General features: G+C 35.6%; 1 protein-coding gene across 4 annotated transcripts in view; it reads right to left on the bottom strand.

Moving 5' to 3' along the window:
- The window catches only part of AGTPBP1 (ATP/GTP binding carboxypeptidase 1), a 148474-nt gene that overhangs the window by 92167 nt on the left and 34913 nt on the right, over positions 1 to 21394 (bottom strand). For all 4 annotated transcript variants that reach the window (XM_066367869.1, XM_066367871.1, XM_066367870.1 and 1 more), the window contains exons 5-11: positions 20102 to 20165; positions 19555 to 19701; positions 16761 to 16892; positions 14449 to 14542; positions 7758 to 7795; positions 4990 to 5198; positions 3292 to 3469 (exon numbers count right to left, since the gene is read on the bottom strand). In XM_066367869.1, coding sequence (XP_066223966.1) covers positions 3292 to 3469; positions 4990 to 5198; positions 7758 to 7795; positions 14449 to 14542; positions 16761 to 16892; positions 19555 to 19701; positions 20102 to 20165 — 862 coding nt within the window. The remainder of the gene's footprint in view (positions 1 to 3291; positions 3470 to 4989; positions 5199 to 7757; positions 7796 to 14448; positions 14543 to 16760; positions 16893 to 19554; positions 19702 to 20101; positions 20166 to 21394) is intronic.

Genomic DNA, 21394 nt, shown 5'->3' with positions numbered 1-21394 from the left:
TGCGTTGCTTTATCAATCCATTCAAATATTCTGTCTTTCAATTGGAAATTTTTAACTTTATATTAAGACTAATTATTTATAAGTAAGGACTTATTATTGCCATTTTGTTCATTGTTTTATGATTGTTTTATAGTTCCTTTCTTCCTCTCTTGCTGTCTTTGTGAGTTGATGATTTTTTTTGTAGTGGTATACTTTGATCCTCTTATCCTAATTATTTATCTATTATTGTTTTGTGGTTACCATTGGGCTTCCACAATACATTGTATCATTATTGCCTATTTTAAATGGATAACAGCTTAACTTCAATTGCATAAAAACATTCTATATGCTTGAGTTCAAAGTGATTTATATGCCATCATTTCAATACCAGTGTATTTTGAATTTTACTATATATACCTTTATCAGTAAATTTTATAATTTCATGTTTTCTTATAATAGCATCTATTTGTTTTATTTATTTATTTATTTATTTATTTTTAACAGAGACAGAGAGAGAGTCAGAGAGAGGGATAGACAGGGACAGACAGACAAGAACAGAGAGATGAGAAGCATCAGTCATTAGTTTTTCATTGCGCAGTGCAAGACGTTAGTTGTTCATTGATTGCTTTCTCATATGTGCCTTAACTATGGACCTTCACCAGACCAAGTAACCCCTTGCTCGAGCCAGCAACCTTGCGTCCAAGCTGGTGAGCTTTGCTCAAACCAGATGAGCCCGTGCTCAAGCTGGTGACCTCAGGATCTCGAACCTGGGTCCTCTGCATCTCAGTCCAATGCTCTATCCACTGCGCCACCGCCTGGTCAGGCAGCATCTATTTGTTTTAGCTTAAAGAGCTGCCTTCAGCACTTCATGTAAGGCAAGTCCAGTAGTGATACATTCCTTCAGCTTCTCTTTTTCTGAAAAAATCTTCATCTCTCTAATATTTCTGCAGGAAAGCTTTTCTGGGTAAAGTATTCTAGGATGGCAGCTTTTTTCTTTGTGCACTATGAATAAAGGGTGGGGCAAAAGTAGGTTTATACTTGTTCATATGAAAAATAATGCAACAGTAAATAATAAAGCCCTGGCCGGATGGCTCAGTGGTAGAGGGTCAGCTGGGCATGTGGATGTCCCAGGTTCGATTCCTGGTCAGGGCACACAGGAGAAGCACCCATCTGCTTCTCCACCTTTCCACCTCTCCTTTCTCTCTATCTCTCTCTTCCCCTACTGCAGCCAAGGCTCCATTAGAGCAAAGTTGGCCCAGTTGCTGAGAATGGCTCTGTGGCCTCTGCCTCGGGTACTAGAATATGGCTCTGGTTGCAACAGAGCAACACCCAGATGGGCAGAGCATTGTTCCCTATTGGGCATGCCGGGTGGATCCCAGTCAGGTGCATGAGGGAGTCCTTCTGCCTCCCACCCTTCTCACTTCAGAAAAATATGTTTTTAAATTCTAATAAAACCTTTCAAATATTTTCCTTCATATAATATTTTCCTCTGTTTTTATAATCCAGCTGTGAAATGCCACATGGCTTTGGGTATCTGAGGCCTTCTTTTCTATTCTGATGATCTATTCTTATACCATTATCACATTATCAATAAATAATTATTATAGCCTAATTATACAACTAAAATCAAGGAATATAAATCATTCCTTGTAATTTTCAAAACTTTCTTGGCTCATTTATAGTAAAAAGAAAAATATAGAAAAAAAGCAAATGCTTGTCAACAGGAAACTAGTTAAATTTTACTATATCTGTATAATATAACAAAAGGAATAAGTCAGTACGTTCTGTAAGGTTTTAGAAAGTATATTCCTGCCAACAGGTTTATTTTGTTGTTATTTTGCTCCTATAAATGTGATTTACTTTCCCTTTATGTTTTTTAACCTTTTTTTGATATATATATATATAAAACACACACAGAAAAGCTACTGAATTTTATTCATTTATTTTATTTCATAAATAAAATTTTATTGAACTTTTGTCTAACACAGGTTTTTAAATTTATTCACTTGAATATTCTACATAGACACTAATATCCTTCACAGACACTAATTAACTTTATCACTCTTTTAATAATATTTCCATGTCTTGGCCCTGGCCGGTTGGCTCAGTGGTAGAGCATCGGCCTGGCGTGCAGGGGACCCGGGTTCGATTCCCGGCCAGGGCACATAGGAGAAGCGCCCATTTGCTTCTCCATCCCCCCACTCCTTCCTCTCTGTCTCTCTCTTCCCCTCCTGCAGCCAAGGCTCCATTGGAGCAGGGATGGCCCAGGCGCTGGGGATGGCTCCTTGGCCTCTGCCCCAAGCGCTAGAGTGGCTCTGGTCGCGGCGGAGCGACGCCTCGGAGGGGCAGAGCATCGCCCCCTGGTGGGCGTGCCGGGTGGATCCCGGTCGGGCGCATGCGGGAGTCTGTCTGACTGTCTCTCCCTGTTTCCAGCTTCAGAAAAATACCAAAAAAAAAATTTTTTTTTTTTAAATAATATTTCCATGTCTTACTGATCTGGCTAAGGCTTTCAAAATCCATTTTGGGTGATTAGGCATTATTTTTGTCTGATTAGGTATTTTTAACTGGAAAAAATGAAGTTCATGAAAAAGCTACAAATGTAAGCCCAATATATTTTTCTAAACACATAGTTACCTAAACATTTAATATTTACATTTTTATACTTTGAAATTTTATAGAACTATCAAATGATGTTCCTATGTGATGCTTACATTTTTTTTCACCGTTCACATTTACATTTTTTTTTTTTCTTTTTCTTTTTTCTGAAGCTGGAAACGGGGAGAGACAGTCAGACAGACTCCCGCATGCGCCCGACCGGGATCCACCCGGCACGCCCACCAGGGGCTACGCTCTGCCCACCAGGGGGCGATGCTCTGCCCCTCCGGGGCGTCGCTTTGCCGCGACCAGAGCCACTCCAGCGCCTGGGGCAGAGGCCAAGGAGCCATCCTTGCTCCAATGGAGCCTTGGCTGCGGGAGGGGAAGAGAGAGACAGAGAGGAAGGGGGGGGGGGGGGGTGGAGAAGCAAATGGGCGCTTCTCCTGTGTGCCCTGGCCGGGAATCAAACCCGGGTACCCCACACGCCAGGCCGACGCTCTACCGCTGAGCCAACCGGCCAGGGCCACATTTACATTTTTATAACAAACTCCACCCAACTTCCCTTAAATACTAGACCTCAATTTCTTATATTTAAAGAAATGCCTATTAACTAAAATATAATGTGAAAATGTATAGTGTTCAGTAGCGCCTTCGTGCAGCAAAAGTCGACCGAGTCACACAATCCCATGAAAGCCAGCAGCAAGCATGTGGCCCTACCTTCAGGGGGTAAACTGTAGAGTTGGGCCACAGGTCCAGCCACAGGAATAACTGGCAACTGGAAATGGAAAGAACTCTTAATCGTTGGGAGTGGCAGACGGTTTTTAGGGAAACACTTCCTCATTATCAGACTGGAGGTGTTGACAAGAGGATCGAGGGTCCTGACTGCCAAGCATTCCTGTTTTTTAAGAAAAGAAAAAAATAATAATAATGTGCCTTTGGTGAATAAATGAACCAATTTTACAGTATTTCAGAAAGGAGGGTATTAGTAATTTTCAAGAGACAAACACCACAAAATACAATATTTTAACTTAACATAATTATAAATCAGCTTAGACTATTCACAAGTTTCTCTTGTAAGTATGAACCTCATGTGGCAAATTTAATAGTACTTTCCTTAAATATTTTAACTAAACAGAAATCAGTACCATCTTTGGTATCAAAATCAGCAAAGTACTAAGTAAGTCTATGAAGGAAGTAGGCACATTTAGCAAACCTAGCACACAAAATTAAAAAAATAAGTGAGAAAGATAATAAGATAGTAAGATAATAAGAAAGAAATATAAAGGAACTTGGCTGAACCTTTCTCAGAATTTTCTCAGCTACCGTTGGCTGTTCAACTATAAAAAACAGTCTGAATATAACTATTTCAAGTTTATAGAGTTTAATTTGCTGTCCTGGTATCTAATCTTGAGAGAACTAATATATAGGGGATTTGAAACTATATCATATAACTATTATTATTAATATTACTGATAATTGACATTTAGATGGCACTTTGATACCCTGTAAATTTTTCAATACAAATCTTCACATCTGACCTGTCAAAACAGATGAGAAATTAAGACTCACAAATGCTCAGTGGCAAAACCAAAGTCACTCAACTCTTCCTCATATATCAAATATCCCTTACTGACTATATTAGAAATAATAAAAACAACTGTATAAGATTGATCAAAGAAAAAAAAAAGCTAAAGGTAATCATAAAATGTGTGTTCTCATATCTTAACTAATCTCACACAGAAAGAGACTGCTGTAAGATCAAGAGAGCAAACCAGGATAATTGGCTGGAATTTTCAAAAGGACCGTTTTCTTACTAATAATTACAGCCTACTGAATGCAAAGGATTGCTCTGCAACATCTCCATTTCCCATAGCTGACAGTCTTCTACAGAACAAATCTTGCTCAAATATTGTCAAGAAGGCTTATTACTTACAATTGCTAGCAGAGCTAGGAACCCTAACTCCAGGTTTCATTTTTTTATTTTCTCCATTTAAAAATGCTCTGTCCAGAAGGAAAACATTGAGAACACTCAATAAACAACATGATTGCATTACCAGTTATGAAGGGTCCAAAAATACTTTATGAAGGAAACATAAAAAACTGAATACAGCCAACTGAACAGCTTAGAAAACATGGCTATATGAAATCCCTTCCTGCCCAGTGAATGGATTTATACATCTTCCTTTTGCCTATAGGGAAAAATATCTCACAATGCAGATATAGGCACTAAGCACTTTCTCCATCTCAGTCTCTCCAACTCAGTCTGTAATCATCACATGTGAGAAATGATTACGCCTTTGGTTTTCAATTTTTTTTAATATTATCTTACTTTTGGGATATTTTTAGACATAATAAATTTTCTTAAGAATCAAATTGTATTATTAACACACAATCACAATAATAGAAAACACTCACTTGCGAGGTGTGATAGAGAATTTTCATCCCATTGGCATCAATAAATGCTTTTCTTCCCAACTTGATGTTTGTAACACTTTTTAAACTCTGTAAAATTCCTTTCCGAATGAGCATGTTTCTATGCCGATTATCATGGCGGTGCCAATCTACATAAATTGTTAAAAGGACTTGGACATATCCTCTGTCTACAGCTCTCCTGGCATTTGTTTCTTTAACAAAAGAAAATTGAGAAAGAATATTTTTTAAATGACAGGAGAAAGTAGTAGAATAAATCAAATTTAAAAATATAACCACAATATTGTAATAAACTCAAAATTATTTTTTATCAAAACTATGGCATATCTTTAAATGTTTTTATTTAATAAAATAAACCTAATAATTTCCAATGGTAAATTATAATATTCTCCAGAAACCTGCCCATATACTGTTTTGTGGTTAATAAATAACAGAATATGTTTAATGCAATTAGAGCTACATCTTTTTAAATGTTAAAACTAATAAAAGTTTCACATATTTTAAAACATATGAATATACCAACTTACTAGCTGTGAATAGAATTTTGTTAAAAAGGCAATTATTATAATTTTTATTACAAACTTTTCTTCCACTAAAATTAACTACATTGGATTGCAGCTCCTATTACTTTGTGTCCCATTGAAATTAAGTGCTTTAACTACTCCCACAATTAAATAAATATTCATGCCATAACAATGCAATTAAAAATACCTATAGAAGGTTTTAGTAAATAAATGTAAGAAGACATCTAATTAGAAGATCATACTTCTAGTTAATAATCTTTTAGTGTAATGAAACTACATTAAAGAGGGTTTTGGTAAATGGTCAGTTTTATTGGGACAGATTTAATAGGAATAAACCCACAAATTTCACCTATTTTATTATTTTTAAAATGTTAATATTTAAGATTATTAACCACATGAGTGCATTTAAGTAAGATGGCAACAAAGGAATCATATCACAGCAATATACTGAGACACCCAGCATCACCAGGTGGCCTATTATACAAAATAAAGTGCAATACCAACCCACCTGAGGTTATTCAGTTACAAAGAAATACCAATCCCTTCCTAATCTAAGTTTATGTATAAATGACACCCTGCCTCAAGACATGGACACTAAGATAATGAAACAGTAAAGCTCTGCTGCTTTAAGTTGCCTCAAAGAATTACTAGTTTCCAACTGTGCTAATATATACCTAATACATAAATTTTGAGACAGTGAAATCAACCTTATTAATGCCCTCTCAGAAATTATGCTCTTACATCGAGCACTGGAAGAAACTCCCAGGGTGGGGGAGGGTTGGGGGTTCTCATGTAAAAGCTTTAATACACCAATTGTAATATATAAACCTTTAGCTTACTAACTGTGAATGAATTTCTTAAAAGACATTATAATCACTGTACCTCCTGTTACATCTATGTCTCCACTGTAACTCTCAATAGCTTAAATGGTATTTATGAGGAATACTGAAACTATTTATTAAAGTTCAAATAAAAAAGAAAACTTGCTCATAACTCAAAACACAGGTGCTGAGAGACCCTAAAGAAAAGTAAGTAGAGCTAGCTGCAACTGAGCACAATTAAAACAGCTTAGTAAATGAAGTTTTATTCATGTGCTCGGGACACCTAACTTACAATCAGCCTTTGTCTCTTCTTCCCTCTCTACTTCAAATATAACTTAGGTTTTCCATTGGACTGCAGCCTCTAATCTATTCCCCAGCAATGATCATGAAGCTGTCTTTCCACGTTGTGTGTTTACATTCTTTGCTTTATAGTCTCTCAGGTTTATTACAGCAGTTTAAACATTCTTTTAAAGTAAATTACTGCCCCCCAAAAGAAATCAATAAATGAGAATGGTATCAAAATGGCATAGTGTATTTAAAAATATGCCTCTTAAGTACATAAAACTAACACCTAAGGTGATTTTTTAAAATTTAATAAATCATTACCAAATATCAAATTTACCAATTATTCATTTGCTATTATCCAAATAAAATAGTTCTGGTCAAACTTAAGAAAAAGTTGGTCTACCCTTGATAGGCAATTTTGGGGAAGAATAACACAGATCATCATCAATACAGATTTTTAGGACTAACGTTATTGTGGTTAAATAAATGTTAACCAATGGAAACAGGGGTGCTAATGAAAATTATTATTTACAATAGAGACACTGAGCATCTTGGTAAGAAAAAACATATAACATAGATGATTATTCTTCCAAGGCATCATATCATAAGTGACATACTCTAATACTTCAATTTTTAAAACAGTGTTTTACTTTATCAATTTAGTAAACTGTAAATTTATATTAGTAGCCATTTTAATGTTACAAATTTGAATTTTTGGTAAAAATAAAATTTCTAAAAAAGGGCTCTAAATTAAATTCAGGTGTGTTATACATAATTATTCAAGATAGTCTTCACAGTAAACATTCTTAATACTATGTTAGCTTCATTTTTTAAAAAAGTGATACTTATATAATATTTACATATTACTTTCCTCTATTAACAGGGTTTTATATTTTAGTAATAACAGAAAAAGGAAGTCAACAAATTTGAATAAATTATAGCTCAATAAATGACATAAGTTTTGACACATCCATCAACTATACTAAAAGATAAAATCAATTTTGACATTTAATTATTACAAACCAGCTTTATAACTATAGACTAATCTGTACTTCCAGCTTATCACTGTAGATAAAATACCCCAAAATATAGTATCTAGTATTTCTAGTATTTAAAAACTTACTTGATTTTAGCAATGCAGCAAGAGTGTCTAAAGCAACCCTGTCAACAATGAGAAAACACAAACAACAACAAAACTAGTAAAATTAATCTACAATAGTAAATTCATACAATCTTTTCAAATAATTATTATCTACGCCAAAAGTCATTCCTGTTATAGTCAATTACACAGGGCGTTTCTCAGTAAGCATCTCTCCCTTTGGGTTGAAACTGAATATAGAAAGACCAAAATATCAATAAAAAAGCATCCCAAAAAATTTCAAGAAAAATAATTAACAATATCTAAGTCTTTATATTAGAGGTTAGATGAATGAAATCAATGATCAAACCTGACCCTGACAGAGTTCACAGAAGAATATCATTAAGACTCACACAAAAAATTAAAGGCAAGTTTCACACAAATAAAGTTCATAACTATAAATTTCTATATTTATAGTTATATGACTGTATTTTAGATCTATTAAGCAATAATTTTAATATTTAAGGTGAGAATAAATGTAAAATATTGGAAGTAGGAGGTTTGGGGAAAGGATGTAGAAGCCTTAACATTTTTCAGTTGTAAGGTACCAATGAGAATAATAAACCTAATTAATATCTCAAAAACTCTTACTGCTTATTAGAGAATGAAAAAATAGCCCCCAAAATTGAAGGTACTTATATTTTCTTTGAATATAAATACTCAGTTACACAGGGTAAAATCAACTGCCACTAATCAGCTTTAAAGATACATATAAATATCCCTATAGGAAACGTATAATTCAAATAGTTTTTTTAAGTTACCGAAAAAATGACACTTAATTTCAGTAACTTTAAGAATATAAAGCTACATACTACAGTACTTCTTAGTAAGACTGCAATAATTATAACTAATTTGCATTAAAATGTGTACAGTGTCAAACTTAAGCCTTTCATTCATCATTAAGCATTTGTTGAATGCCTACTACATACCCACAAAAGCAGATTCTTCATGGGTATAAAATCAGAAAACAAGTTCATCTTTTCCAAAGATAATTTAACAATTTAGATAATGTAATAAAATGTACACATCTGTGGAAAAGCTACTCAAGAAATTAAAGGCAAAAGCAAAGCTGCATACATTCATGGCAAAGGAGACACGGCATGACCAGAGGTGAGTAAAGGTGAAGAATATAATCAAGTTAGAAGACTGAAGATGGATACTGGTTCATAGTAAAACCTGAAACAATAATCACAAGAACATATAAGGAGAGAACCCATGTGATGATGGAGGTAGAGAGTGAAATGTTGCAGCTACGAGCTAAGAACACCAAAAAAATCGCCAGCAATCCACCAAAAGCTAGGAAGAAACAGGATGGATTAACCCACACAGGTGTTAGAGGGACCACTGGCACTGGCAACAAGTGGGTGTTGGATCTCTATCCTCCGGAACTGTGAGACAACAGATTGTTTTTTTTAAGCCACCAAATTTGCACCAGGTGCACCGTCAGAACAGCCTTTGGAAACTAATACAATCACTTAGATGTAATTACCTGCAATGAACTCTTAGGATTTTCCTATCTACAGCTACATCTTTATTCAAAATTATCAAAATCAGAGAGTGCTTTCAGAAACAGTCTTCTCCCTGCCGGCAGTTGTTTGTAACACATTCAAACCAAATCAAAGTGCTTCTGACAGTTTCTAATCATATTTATCCCTCAAGATTGACACAACTGGAACATGAACCCAGCTCGTTCTGACTCCAGACCCCAATCTTTCTTACCCTATGAGTGCTCCATAGCTCCACGGGATTTTTTTTTTTAATTATGAAGTTTGGCGCAAAGTTGTTGATACTTTTACCAAAATGTTATTTAAACGGTATTTTTTTAAACTTCAGTACAAAGGAATTTCTGAAATTCTACAACACAATTCCTAAGCCAATAGGAATTATAATATAAAAATTACAAAAAATATTTAGATGTTTTAAAATGCCTAGTTTGTATTATGTCAATTGATTAGACCACCTCAGTACCAATATTTTAAACTCCCTTGTATTTTTCCAATTCTCTTTTTTTTTTTTTTTTTTTTTTTTTTTTCATTTTTCTGAAGCTGGAAACAGGGAGAGACAGTCAGACAGACTCCCGCATGCGCCCGACCGGGATCCACCCGGCACACCCACCAGGGGCGGTGCTCTGCCCCCCAGGGGGCGATGCTCTGCCCATCCTGGGCGTCGCCATATTGCGACCAGAGCCACTCTAGCGCCTGAGGCAGAGGCCACAGAGCCATGCCCAGCGCCCGGGCCATCTTTGCTCCAATGGAGCCTTGGCTGCGGGAGGGGAAGAGAGAGACAGAGAGGAAAGCGCGGCGGAGGGGTGGAGAAGCAAATGGGCGCTTCTCCTATGTGCCCTGGCCGGGAATCGAACCCGGGTCCTCCGCACGCTAGGCCGACGCTCTACCGCTGAGCCAACCGGCCAGGGCCCAATTCTCTTATCATTCACAATAATACAAGCAACAATGGTCCTGGCCAAGTAGCTCAGTTGAACATAATCTCGATACATCAAGGTTGCAGGTCAGGGCACATACAAGAATCAACCAATGAATACAAAAATAAATGGAACAACAAATTGATGTTTCTCTCTCCCTCTCTCTCTTCCTCCCTCTCTCTCTAAAAACAATGAATACAAAAAAGAATTCTTTTAAATAACAAAACCAACACTGGTTTAGAAAGCAGCCCGTGCCTTATCCATTCAGGAGCAGTGAAGAAAGAAAAGTCTAAGCCCCAGGTACTCATGAAATTACAGTAAAGTGGGAGTCCAGCCCTTCAATAATCTCCAAAGCTGTTGTAACTCCAAAAGACAAGAGTTACAATAACTTCCAAAGTTGTTTCATTCTGGATTAGTAGTGTTTAAATCCAAAACCTAAAACTGGAAAGGAAAGGAAATCCTAAAGGGGAGAAGACCTTTCAAACATAAATAGTATCACTCAAGTCTTCTTCCATGAAATTCAGGTCATTAAGGGGAAGCACAACTATGATGCAATTGCTAAAGGTCAAGAGTTGTTTTTTTGTTTTTTGTTTGTTTGTTTGTTTTGTATTTTTCTGAAGTGAGAAGGGGGGTAGGCAGAAAGACTCCCACATGTACCTGACCAGGATCCACCCGGCATGCCCAATAGGGAGCAATGCTCTGCCCATCTGGGGCATTGCTCCGCTGCAACCAGAGCCATTCTAGTGCCTGAGACAGGGGCCATGAAGCCATCCTCAGCACCTGGGCCAACTTTGCCCCAATGGAGTCTCGGCTGAGGGAGGGGAAGAGAGAGATAGAGAGAAAGGAGAGGGTGTAGGGTAGAGAAGCAGATGTGTGCTTGTCCTGTGTGCTCTGGCAGGGAATCAAACCTGGGACTCCCACACACTGGACTGAGACTTTTTTTTTTTAATTAAGGGGGAGGCCCCAAGGTAATAAAGATATCACACTATAGATGTTTGGTCAAGGAATGATTTTTGTCTTTAAAGTAAAAATAAAGTTGAAAAATGATTTTCTTTTTAAAATATAAACAGAAAAGAATTAAGGAATAATTTATGTAACAATATTTCTTTCTCAGAAGTTTAGACCAGTGGTCAGCAAACTGTGGCTCACGAGCCACATGCGGCTCCTTGGCCCCTTGAGTGTGGCTCTTCCACAAAATACCACATGTGGGCACTACCTCAATAAGGAATGTACCTACCTATATAGTTTAAGTAAAATTTGGCTCTCAAAAGAAATTTCAATTGTTGTACTGTTGATATTTGGCTCTGTTGACTAATGAGTTTGCTGACCACTGGTTTAGACCCACTGATTTCTACATGGTTTTGGATATATTCCATGTTGTATATCACAAAGATACTTGTGAAATGTGCCTCCTAGGAACATTTTATATTAGAATTGGTAACTTAGTTATAATAGAGTAATGTAGAACTTAAGTAGGAGATCAGAAGCATTAGATAAAAGATAAACTATAGAATACTTTATGGATCAAGGGAGGAAGTGGTATATAAATTAAAAAATAATGTATTTCTAGTATTAACTAGGATCCACTCATGTTCACATTACTACATTACCTACCTAAATTAATTAAACTGCATTAATATGAGCATTGTGCTAATTAGAGGAATCATCTCATTAAAATCCTTACGACAACCTTATAATGTAGACGCTGATACTATATTAAGCCAGGAAACTGGGGCATGATAAATTAGGTAACTTACTTCGTATCATGGAACCCATAAGTGACAGAGCTAACATGCACATCAGTTCCGCCTGCCTCCAGAGCCCACTCACAACAATACACCAATTCTGTGAGTTGGTTTTACTAATTGTGATACAATCATTTTGTTTTGCTACTTTTTATCAGATGCTCTAGGATTGTGTATGATCTTTGCATAAGTAAAGTCATCCCACCTAATAATATTTAATAAATAATTACACATGCAAGTAAGTTGCCATTTACAAAAGGAAACAAGCTAAAATATTTGTCCTTTATTAAGAAAGGGTAAAATTTAGCCAAATAGTTAATGTGGAAAAGTTCTTCCTTATACAAGAATAACAGCTAATAAAAGCAGAAAGAATAAGAAAAATTTAAAAGTCACTATTTTCCAACCCCTAGAAAAAAAATAATCTAAGCAATGTCATGAAATATTGCTAACCTATTAGGTGAAAAGTGGATGGCTCACATAAACTCAATGAGCTTAAGTGATGCAAAACACAGTATCTAGCACTACCTATAAAACATTTTTGACCAAAATAAAAAGAACCCAAATCTAATCAAGTCACTAGCTCTATCAGGCTACAGAAAATTCAAGGGATATACCTACATGATTATATGACCCCAGGATACAGTCATCTTAATCCACCATGGTGGGACATTCTACAAGACAGCACCCAGGTCCTTCAACAAATAATAAAACAGAACCAAAAAAATAGGGGGACTGTTACTGGTTTTAAAAGATTATAAGACATAGTCATCAAATAGTATGTATAGACTTTATTTGAATCTTAATTTGAACAAGCCAACTGTAAAAAAAAAAAAATTCTTTTTATTTTCCTTGTATTTTTTTTCCCAAAGTTAGAAGCAGGGAGGCAGACAGACTCCCGCACGCACCAGACCGGGATCTACCCGGCATGCCCACTATGGGGTGATGCTCTGCCCATCTAGGGCATCGCTCCATTGCTGCCAGAGCCATTCCAGTGCCTGAGGCAAAGGCCATGGAGCCATCCTCACCACCCAGGCCAACGTTGCTTCAGTGGAGCTCTGGCTGCAAGAGGGGAAGAGAGAGACAGAGAGGAAGGGGAGGCGGAAGGGTGGAGAAGCAGATGGGTGCTTCTCCTGTGTGCCCTGACCAGGAATCATACCCAGGACTTCCACATGCTGGGCCAACACTCTACCACTGAGCCAACCAGCCAGGGCCAAAAAACACATTTCTTAACCAGAAAATATTAGATTATATTAAGGAATTATTAATATATTTGGGCAAAGAAATATTGTGGTAACACTAAAAGTAAAAAGCTCTGTGTCTGACAGTAATCACACAAAAGAATTTATAGAACAAATGTAATGGCTGATATGTTTTAAAATACCCCCCTCACCAAAAAAAAAAAAGGACATGAAAGGGAAAGATGAAATAAAAATGACAGAATGTTGATTATTGTTGAAACTGAATAATTGGTATATCAAGCTTCATAATTCAATTCTTTCCATTTCTGTGTAGGTTTGGAAATTTCCTAAATATAATGAAGAATAATGCATGAACCTTGTTTGGATCCTGATTCAAACCAACCAACTATAACAGGGCATTTTGAGACACCTGGAGAAAATTGAAACCAGACCGAATTTTAGATTATATTAAAAATTAATAATTTTGCTGAGTATGATTATAGTACAGCGGTCATATTTTAAGTCCCTATTTATTAGATATATACTAAAGTACTTAGGAGGAAAATTAGAAAATACCTGAGATTTGCTTACAGAAGTTCATGTGTGTGTGTGTATGTGTGTGAGTGACATCTAGGATTTCCTTAAAAATCCCCTGACAAAAATAAAGAAAAGCATGGAAATAAATGAAAGAAAAATGGCAAAATGTTGATAAATGCATATAATATGTAATTAACATAACTATTCAAGATATATATATGCATATTTGAAAAATTCCATATAATTTTTTTTAAGAATGACCATTAATACAGCTTAAAAAATACTAAATATAACCAAGAAACTGAAAACTGCTTTTATTTTCTGAGGCTGAAAGACCTACAAATGTTTTCAGGAAAAAAAAAATGACATCATTTTGGCAAAAAAAAAATGTATAAATTAAAAATATGTTCAGATAATTGTGAGAATGAAGGAAGTAACCATTAATAGATTGCAAAATTGACAGGGAATATAGTAGGCATACAATAAATGTTTCTGAATGAATGCTACTCTATAAATGATCTTTTTTCTTTTTTCCTCTTATACTATCTAGGAATGTTCAAAGTCTGAATTTCTATAATACTATAATCAATGAATTTAAAGTTTTCTAATTTTGATATACTTTTGAAGATAAAACTTTATAATAAAGAAAATATCATAATAAGGTCACTATTTAAAAACTAAGAAAGGATTCTACTTTCGACTCTACAATTCAACTCTACTGTTCATTGTACAGAACAAGATGATGAGACCCAGAATAATTAAGGATATCTCTATTTATACTGAAAACATTTACTCACTTCATAAGACCTGAATTCTTCTTACTAAATGGTCCGATGATTTTAAACATCAGTTCCACAACTCCATTTTTCCCTAAGGATACTGAATTCACAGCTGAGAGGGGGGAGAAAAAATGACATTTTAAAAACTCGGTAAGTAGCAATGTGTAAACTTGGTGACACATAGTCAAAAACATATGCTAATTGTTTAGTAAATATAACTCATATCCCTCAGAAAGTCCACCTTAGCCAATCACTTAAAGAGATTTTTTTTCTTGCTTTTTTTTTATGGAAAATTCCAGAAAATTCTGAAAGAAGTTATAAAAATAATAAAATGTTACTACTAAAAAAGAAAATACTTTTCAGTTGCTTCATTTGTTACTTCAGTAAATGTAGTAAACTGTACTAAACACCAGGTCGTGAAGATTGAGAGACACAAATAGTGCCTGCCCTCAGAAAACAATTTCGAGGAGAATGACAGAAACAGTCAACACATACTCAATTAATTTCTAAATAGATTTAAAACTATAGGCTCTTCAGGCTACAAGAGTGAGGAGCCCCTCATCCACAGAGAAGCAGACAGAGTTTCTGGAGAAACCGGTGCCTGGGCTGTCCCTACAAGCGAGGAGGAGTTAGCTAGGACAGGAGTTGCAGTGGAGACAGGAGCACAGGTAACAGCCAATGAACACCATGGGTGTGAGCGGTTCAACAAAGCAGTTTAACTATGAAGAACCCTAAAAGTTGTTCATTCTTTCGATTACAGAAAATTGCCCAAAACGAACAAACATTTTTTTGAAAAATAACAGATCAGAAACATTGTGTGTGAAATGACACCGGCGCTGGTGGTATGTGGATAAAACATACATTTTTATAATGTATGGATAAAAACTAGAAGAATATACACCCGAACTTCTATAGTAAAATTATGGGTGTTTTAAAATAAGCTCTGCATTTTACATACAGGTCAGGTTTCACAGCATTCTGGGGAAGATAGAGTTAGAGAGACATTAGGAGTCTGTGTGCTAGATGCTGGCTAATGAAGACCTGAATTAAACAGTTTTAGGAGGGAAAAAGTTTCACACAGAAGAAGCAATTACCAAATCAGAAAATTATGTCTAACATTTTCTGCTCTGAACAAATATTATAAAAAATTACAGATAAATTATTTACTAGTCTTCTGGTGGTTAATTCAATAAAATATCACCAAAAAATGTAACTCCCACAATTTAGTATGGTGATTTTAATTTCCTATTTAGTATTTTATTATCCCTTCTAATTCTCTTTGTGCTGTCTTCCTCCCTCCTGAATTGGGGTATTCAGTGATTTATCTGTTTTATTTTTAATTCAATTGTTTTACTCTTTTTAGATGTGCTTTTTTTTCCCTAAGTCACCTAGTCTTTATTTATTAATATTTCATTCCTCTTCTTTCCTTGTGTTTATCAATCTGTTCCTAACTTCTTTGGTTAGATATCCAATTCACTCATTTCCTTATGTTATTTTTAATTATTTAAATGTTCAAAGCTATTTTCCTCTGAGCACACCTTTAGCCATACTGTTAAGCTATATATATAGCTATACACACAGAGATACATACAAATACACACACGCATGCCCACCACTTTGATTATGGTGCAGTGATATTCTAGAATAACATGTACTCTACAATTTCCATTTCAGATGATAACTCTCCCAATTCCATAGTTAGGGAATAAAAGGAAAATCCACACCTTCTGGATTTGGGACCTAATATGAGTGAGAGAGAGTGCAATGGAGTGAGAGAATGAATGAGAGAGAGAATGTGTGTACATGTGCATGTGCACTGGGCAACACTTCATCTGAAGCTATTTCTTGGTAATCCCTCTTTCTTCTGGCTTCCTTCTGGCTTCCTCGGGGGCTCCTGGACTGTTTATTTGCTGTTCTGCTACTTCCCCACTGATTGCGGAAGATATTTAGCTCCTGGTGATTATGCTACCACACGCCTTCCTGCTCAGCTCTCCTCTCAGCTGTGAAAATCCAAACAGGCACAGCAGTCTTCCCAGCTGCCAGCACCCTCGCGTTCTTCCACCTCTGTCCATACGCTGCCTACTCCTCCTCTCATTACAGGCTTGTACAAATTGAGGGAAGTAATGACAGTTCTCAAGATTTTGTCACTTCACCTTCTTTCTCCACATCACTTTTGTGGTGGTGGGATTAGCATTACAAAAGAAACATATTAAATATTCTTTCTCTTGCCCACAAATATTAGGTATTTATAGGGTTATGGTACTTTTGAATTTTCATTTTCTGTAACTTCAAAACACTGAGTTAACTAAAAAGAGCTCTTAAATACTCACAGTTTGCAGAATACACTCGTAAAAGCTGAAGACAGGGTAAAACTAAACGATGATTCTGCAAATACTGTTTGATCAAATTCAGGGTTATATTCAAGGCTCCATTAATTCTAGCTTTCACTCCAAATTTTTTGTCTGTTTAAAAGAAAAATAACACAACTTATTCATATGTAACTTTGAATGAAATGAAAACATCATAAAGCAATGAGATTTTTAAAACTTCTATTATGAATTAATATTATCATATGTAAAGTTGACCTGAAACAGTTAAAATTATAATCATTCTCTTGTGTGATTTTAAAAATACTCATATACTTTTGAAATGTGGCTTCAAAGAGAGTACTAAGAGGCAAGCAAGGGGACAGGGCAGGGGAACACAGGTTGGAGTAGCCGGACAGACTGTCATGAAAGAAAGAACTTAACTGAGCCACTCCACAGGGAAGTTTGTCTTCCTATTCAGAAGAACGCTGACACGTGGTTAAGAATCTACATGTCCATTACCAATATTATGTTTCTTTCAAGATTTATATAACTGAACAGCTTATGTTGAAAATAATGTAGCAAATATTATCAAATAAATTTCTACAGGGATCTAATTCTTAACATAGAAAAGAGAAGAATAGAAGGCCTTGCTTTTTATTCTTTTTTTTTTTTTCAGAGACAGAGTCAGAGAGAGAGATAGATAGGGATAGACAGGAAAGGAGAGAGATGAGAAGTATCAATCATTAGTTTTTTGTTGCAACACCTTAGTTGTTCATTGATTGCTTTCTCATATGTGCCTTGACCGTGGGCCTTCAGCAGACCGAGTAACCCCTTGCTCGAGCCAGCGACCTTGGGTCCAAGCTGGTGAGCTTTGCTCAAACCAGATGAGCCAGCGCTCAAGCTGGCAACCTCAGGGTCTCGAACCTGGGTCCTCCGCATCCCAGTCCGACACTCTATCCACTGCGCCACTGCCTGGTCAGGCAGCTTTTTATTCTTACAAGTGATTAAAACAGTAAAAACCAACCTACATTACAGGAATTTAAGAATGTTAACATTTTAAACCAGAAACGTAAGCAAGACTAGCAAACAAGATTATTTCATCAACAACAAGAATTTTAAGTCGAAAAGTACTAAACATTTCTGATGCAACATTACTTACAAAATAATCTCACAAGAAAAAAAATAGAAAAATCATTCAAAAAATTATTGTATAATGTCCTTAAATGACAAAACTGGAGAACTAAGACAAATAATAAAACAGCACAAATTTAAAAGTATAAAATAAAATAAAATAAATGAGCTACAACTTAACAGGGACATTAAAGAATTAAAATATAAATTAAATACATCAATGCCTTAATTTAGTTACATGAAAAGCAAAAGAAACAGAAGAGAAACTGTGATACAACAATATTCACCAATAAATAAGATTTTCTCTTATTTTCCATTTTCAGCAAAAATCTCAGAAGAAAGCCCTTACATCTCAAATATGAGTTAAAAAAAATAGCTAATAACATGTTTCTTAAATAAATTGAATATGTTTAAGTCTTAACGCCCCTAACACAACTTAACAATTAGTTATCTTCAAGGATGCTTTATTTAAGACACTTGTTAAAAGTATTATTTAAATATCTATACGATACATATGCTATGCATGCAACATAAATATACAAACTGTATACACATATATACTTTTTAGAATAAGCATTTAACCAAATACTTCAAAGTTTAAAACTCGTATGAATGCCACAGGCAATGGCAGAACTCTTATTTGAAGACTTTAGAGAATCACTTTAATCTTGGTGCAGATAGTCATCTATACACTGAAATTAGGTTCTAATCAAAGGATTCCTTTTTTTGTTAACCTAACCTAAATCAGCTTTTTCTTTTGTTTCATATTCTGTGTTTTCTCAATTTTTATTTTTTAATATTTTTCATGCCTTACTACTCTAATAATCAGTCTCACAACCTTTTATATTGCTTTTGGTCTTTTTTTTTTTTTTTTTTTTTTTTTTGTATTTTTCCAAAGTTAGAAGCGGGGAGGCAGACAGACTCCCACATGCACCAGACCGGGATCCACCCAACATGCCCACTAGGGGGCGATGCTCTGCCCATCTGGGGTGTTGCTCCATTGCAACCGGAGCCATTCTAGCACTGAGGCGGAGGCCATGGAGCCATCCTCAGCACCCAGAGCAACTTTGCTCCAATGAAACCTTGACTGTGGGAGGGGAAGAGAGAGACAGAAAGGAAGGAAAAGGGGAAGGTGGAGAAGCAGATGAGCACTTCTCCTATGTGCCCTGGCCAGAAATCAAACCCGGGACTTCCACACACCGGGCCAACGCTCTACTGCTGAGTCAACTGGCCAGGGCCTGCTTTTGGTCTTAACTAGACTGTAAATTTGGGGGGCATTGAGTCTGTACAGTACAAATATGGCTATTATTGAAAAACAAACATATTTTACCTCCGTGCTCCTCAAAGCATTCCCATTTATACATCCTAGCCTCAACAATATCCATGTTATGTGTATCCTTTACACACATATGCATGCAGGTGTGTCCACACACACACACACCAAGACACACTTGTGATTTTGACATGTTTTTCTTCCTTTTTCCACCACATGCAATAGAATTCCTCATGAATTTAGAAACCTCAATTCTTTCAAGTCAATAATTGACTTTAGAAAACATTCCATGACTAAGACCAAGAAAAAGTGTAGCACTCTATATTTTAAAATTTACCAGTTTCAAGGCACACAGAATCCTTGTCATGAAGACAGTTCTAGATTTGATAATCATACAAATGAAACCCTTACCTTTGGGTCCAATCTTTGCAAGAATAGAATGAATCTGCACCATTAACTCCTCATTCGGGGGACATTCTTTGCTGGCATTCATAAGTAACTGTAACAGTATTTGTGAACCACCTTTGGTGACTAAGAAACTAGCTCTTCGACCTCCACCTAAAAAAAATTTTTTTAATTTGTTTAAACAGCAAATCTTTCCATAATATTTCAGATATGACAAGTTTTAGCATTCAAGAAATATTTAACCTAAAGACTTCTGAAATCAAACAAACACCATCAAAATAGATTTTGTTTTATTTCATTTATATTAATTAGAAAATGGTACAAAGAGTAAGTACAAATTATGCCTAATTCTATGTTTGAGTCTTCAGAAGTAGTGTGAGAAATACTGGAATACACCAAAAATAAAGCAACAAGAGTATAACATCCAGTTTCCAAATTCTAGTACTCAGAATAGCCTCTATGTACCAGAAAATTCCTCATAAAGTAGACAAGACACATTGTTGGTCACTATTTACAAACATAAATTAGACCAAAAACAAAAAACAAAACTTACCAGCTGACACCAGCTCAACAAGAATGCTTAAGATGTTAAGTGTAGTTTGAAGATCTTTCGTGTTCTGAAATAAATAATTTGCTTTATTAAACCACTATAAATCAGTAATTCCCAATTTTTTTCTGTTCCTGTTGGGAACTTTTCAGATATTTTGCAGATAACTTTTCCAATTTCTCTAAGAACAAATGTATTCAGGTTCCACTATTCTCACTTATCATTTTAGTCTCCTTCTTGCCCTTAAGAATTTTTGCAAATAATCCAAGCTATTACTTTTTTAGTATCAACACTATTACAAGAGGAATTACTTCATCATTTGAATTCCTCACCTTCTACAAAACAGTCAATACAAACAAATCAAAATATAAAAGGCACAACAACATATGGTGACTACTCAGTCACCTAGATCCCCTCTCAGAAGGCGAATGCGTTATCGGTTCTACATATCCAGCTAAAGATAATGTACACACATACAAGAAATCCATGTAAATATAATGTACAGTATATACAGATTTATTTCTCCAAATAGTATTGCCATATATATAGTTTTGTATGATACATTGGTATTTTTACATATTAATAGTATCTTTGTTCTTTTTCAGTGCTACAGGAAACATTCCATTATATGATTAAATCATTGTTCATTTAACTACCAGTCACCTACCCATAAGATTTCTTAAAATCTTTTGCTATTAAAAAATTGCAACAAAAACTGCATATATTTACGTGGAATAAGTCCCTGGATTTTCTGGGTCAAAGACTATGAGTATTTTGATGGATAGTACTAAATTTTTCTTCATGTAGCAATTTACACTCCCACCAACAATATAGAAGAGTAATTATTTCCCAAAGTCTGGACAAACATTCTAATAAAAAAAAATGTTTAAACATTGTACTTGCTTACATTTCTCTTGTTAAAATCAATGGTTGAATGAAAAAAAAACACACAGAAAGCAAAATTATGGCCTATTCAAGGAACTGCCTCACCCCCAGGGTGGAGAATCCTACAGAGAAATTTCAGAATTGCTATACATCAGTAACTGGCATGGGACTCTTACTCATTCTCTTTCCGAAAGAAAGTGTTGTCTCTGCTTCACCACTTTAGCTCAATGACTAATGGAACCAAAAAAGCTCCATCCAGACCAGATGGAGGACTGTATGTAACCAGAGACCCTGGTCTTAGGATTGCACCACGAACTCATTGGGGAGGAATTTGGAATGAGAGGGACAGATGTTTGCTAAAGAAAAGAGTGCACTGGGGCAGCAATATTGTTCCGTGGTCAGCAAACTGACTTC

Source organism: Saccopteryx leptura, chromosome 2, assembly GCF_036850995.1.
Source record: "Saccopteryx leptura isolate mSacLep1 chromosome 2, mSacLep1_pri_phased_curated, whole genome shotgun sequence".
NCBI classification, from domain to species: Eukaryota; Metazoa; Chordata; class Mammalia; order Chiroptera; family Emballonuridae; genus Saccopteryx; species Saccopteryx leptura.
The sequence above is the reverse complement of the archived record's forward strand: the minus strand, read 5'-3'. Positions and strand labels throughout refer to the sequence as shown.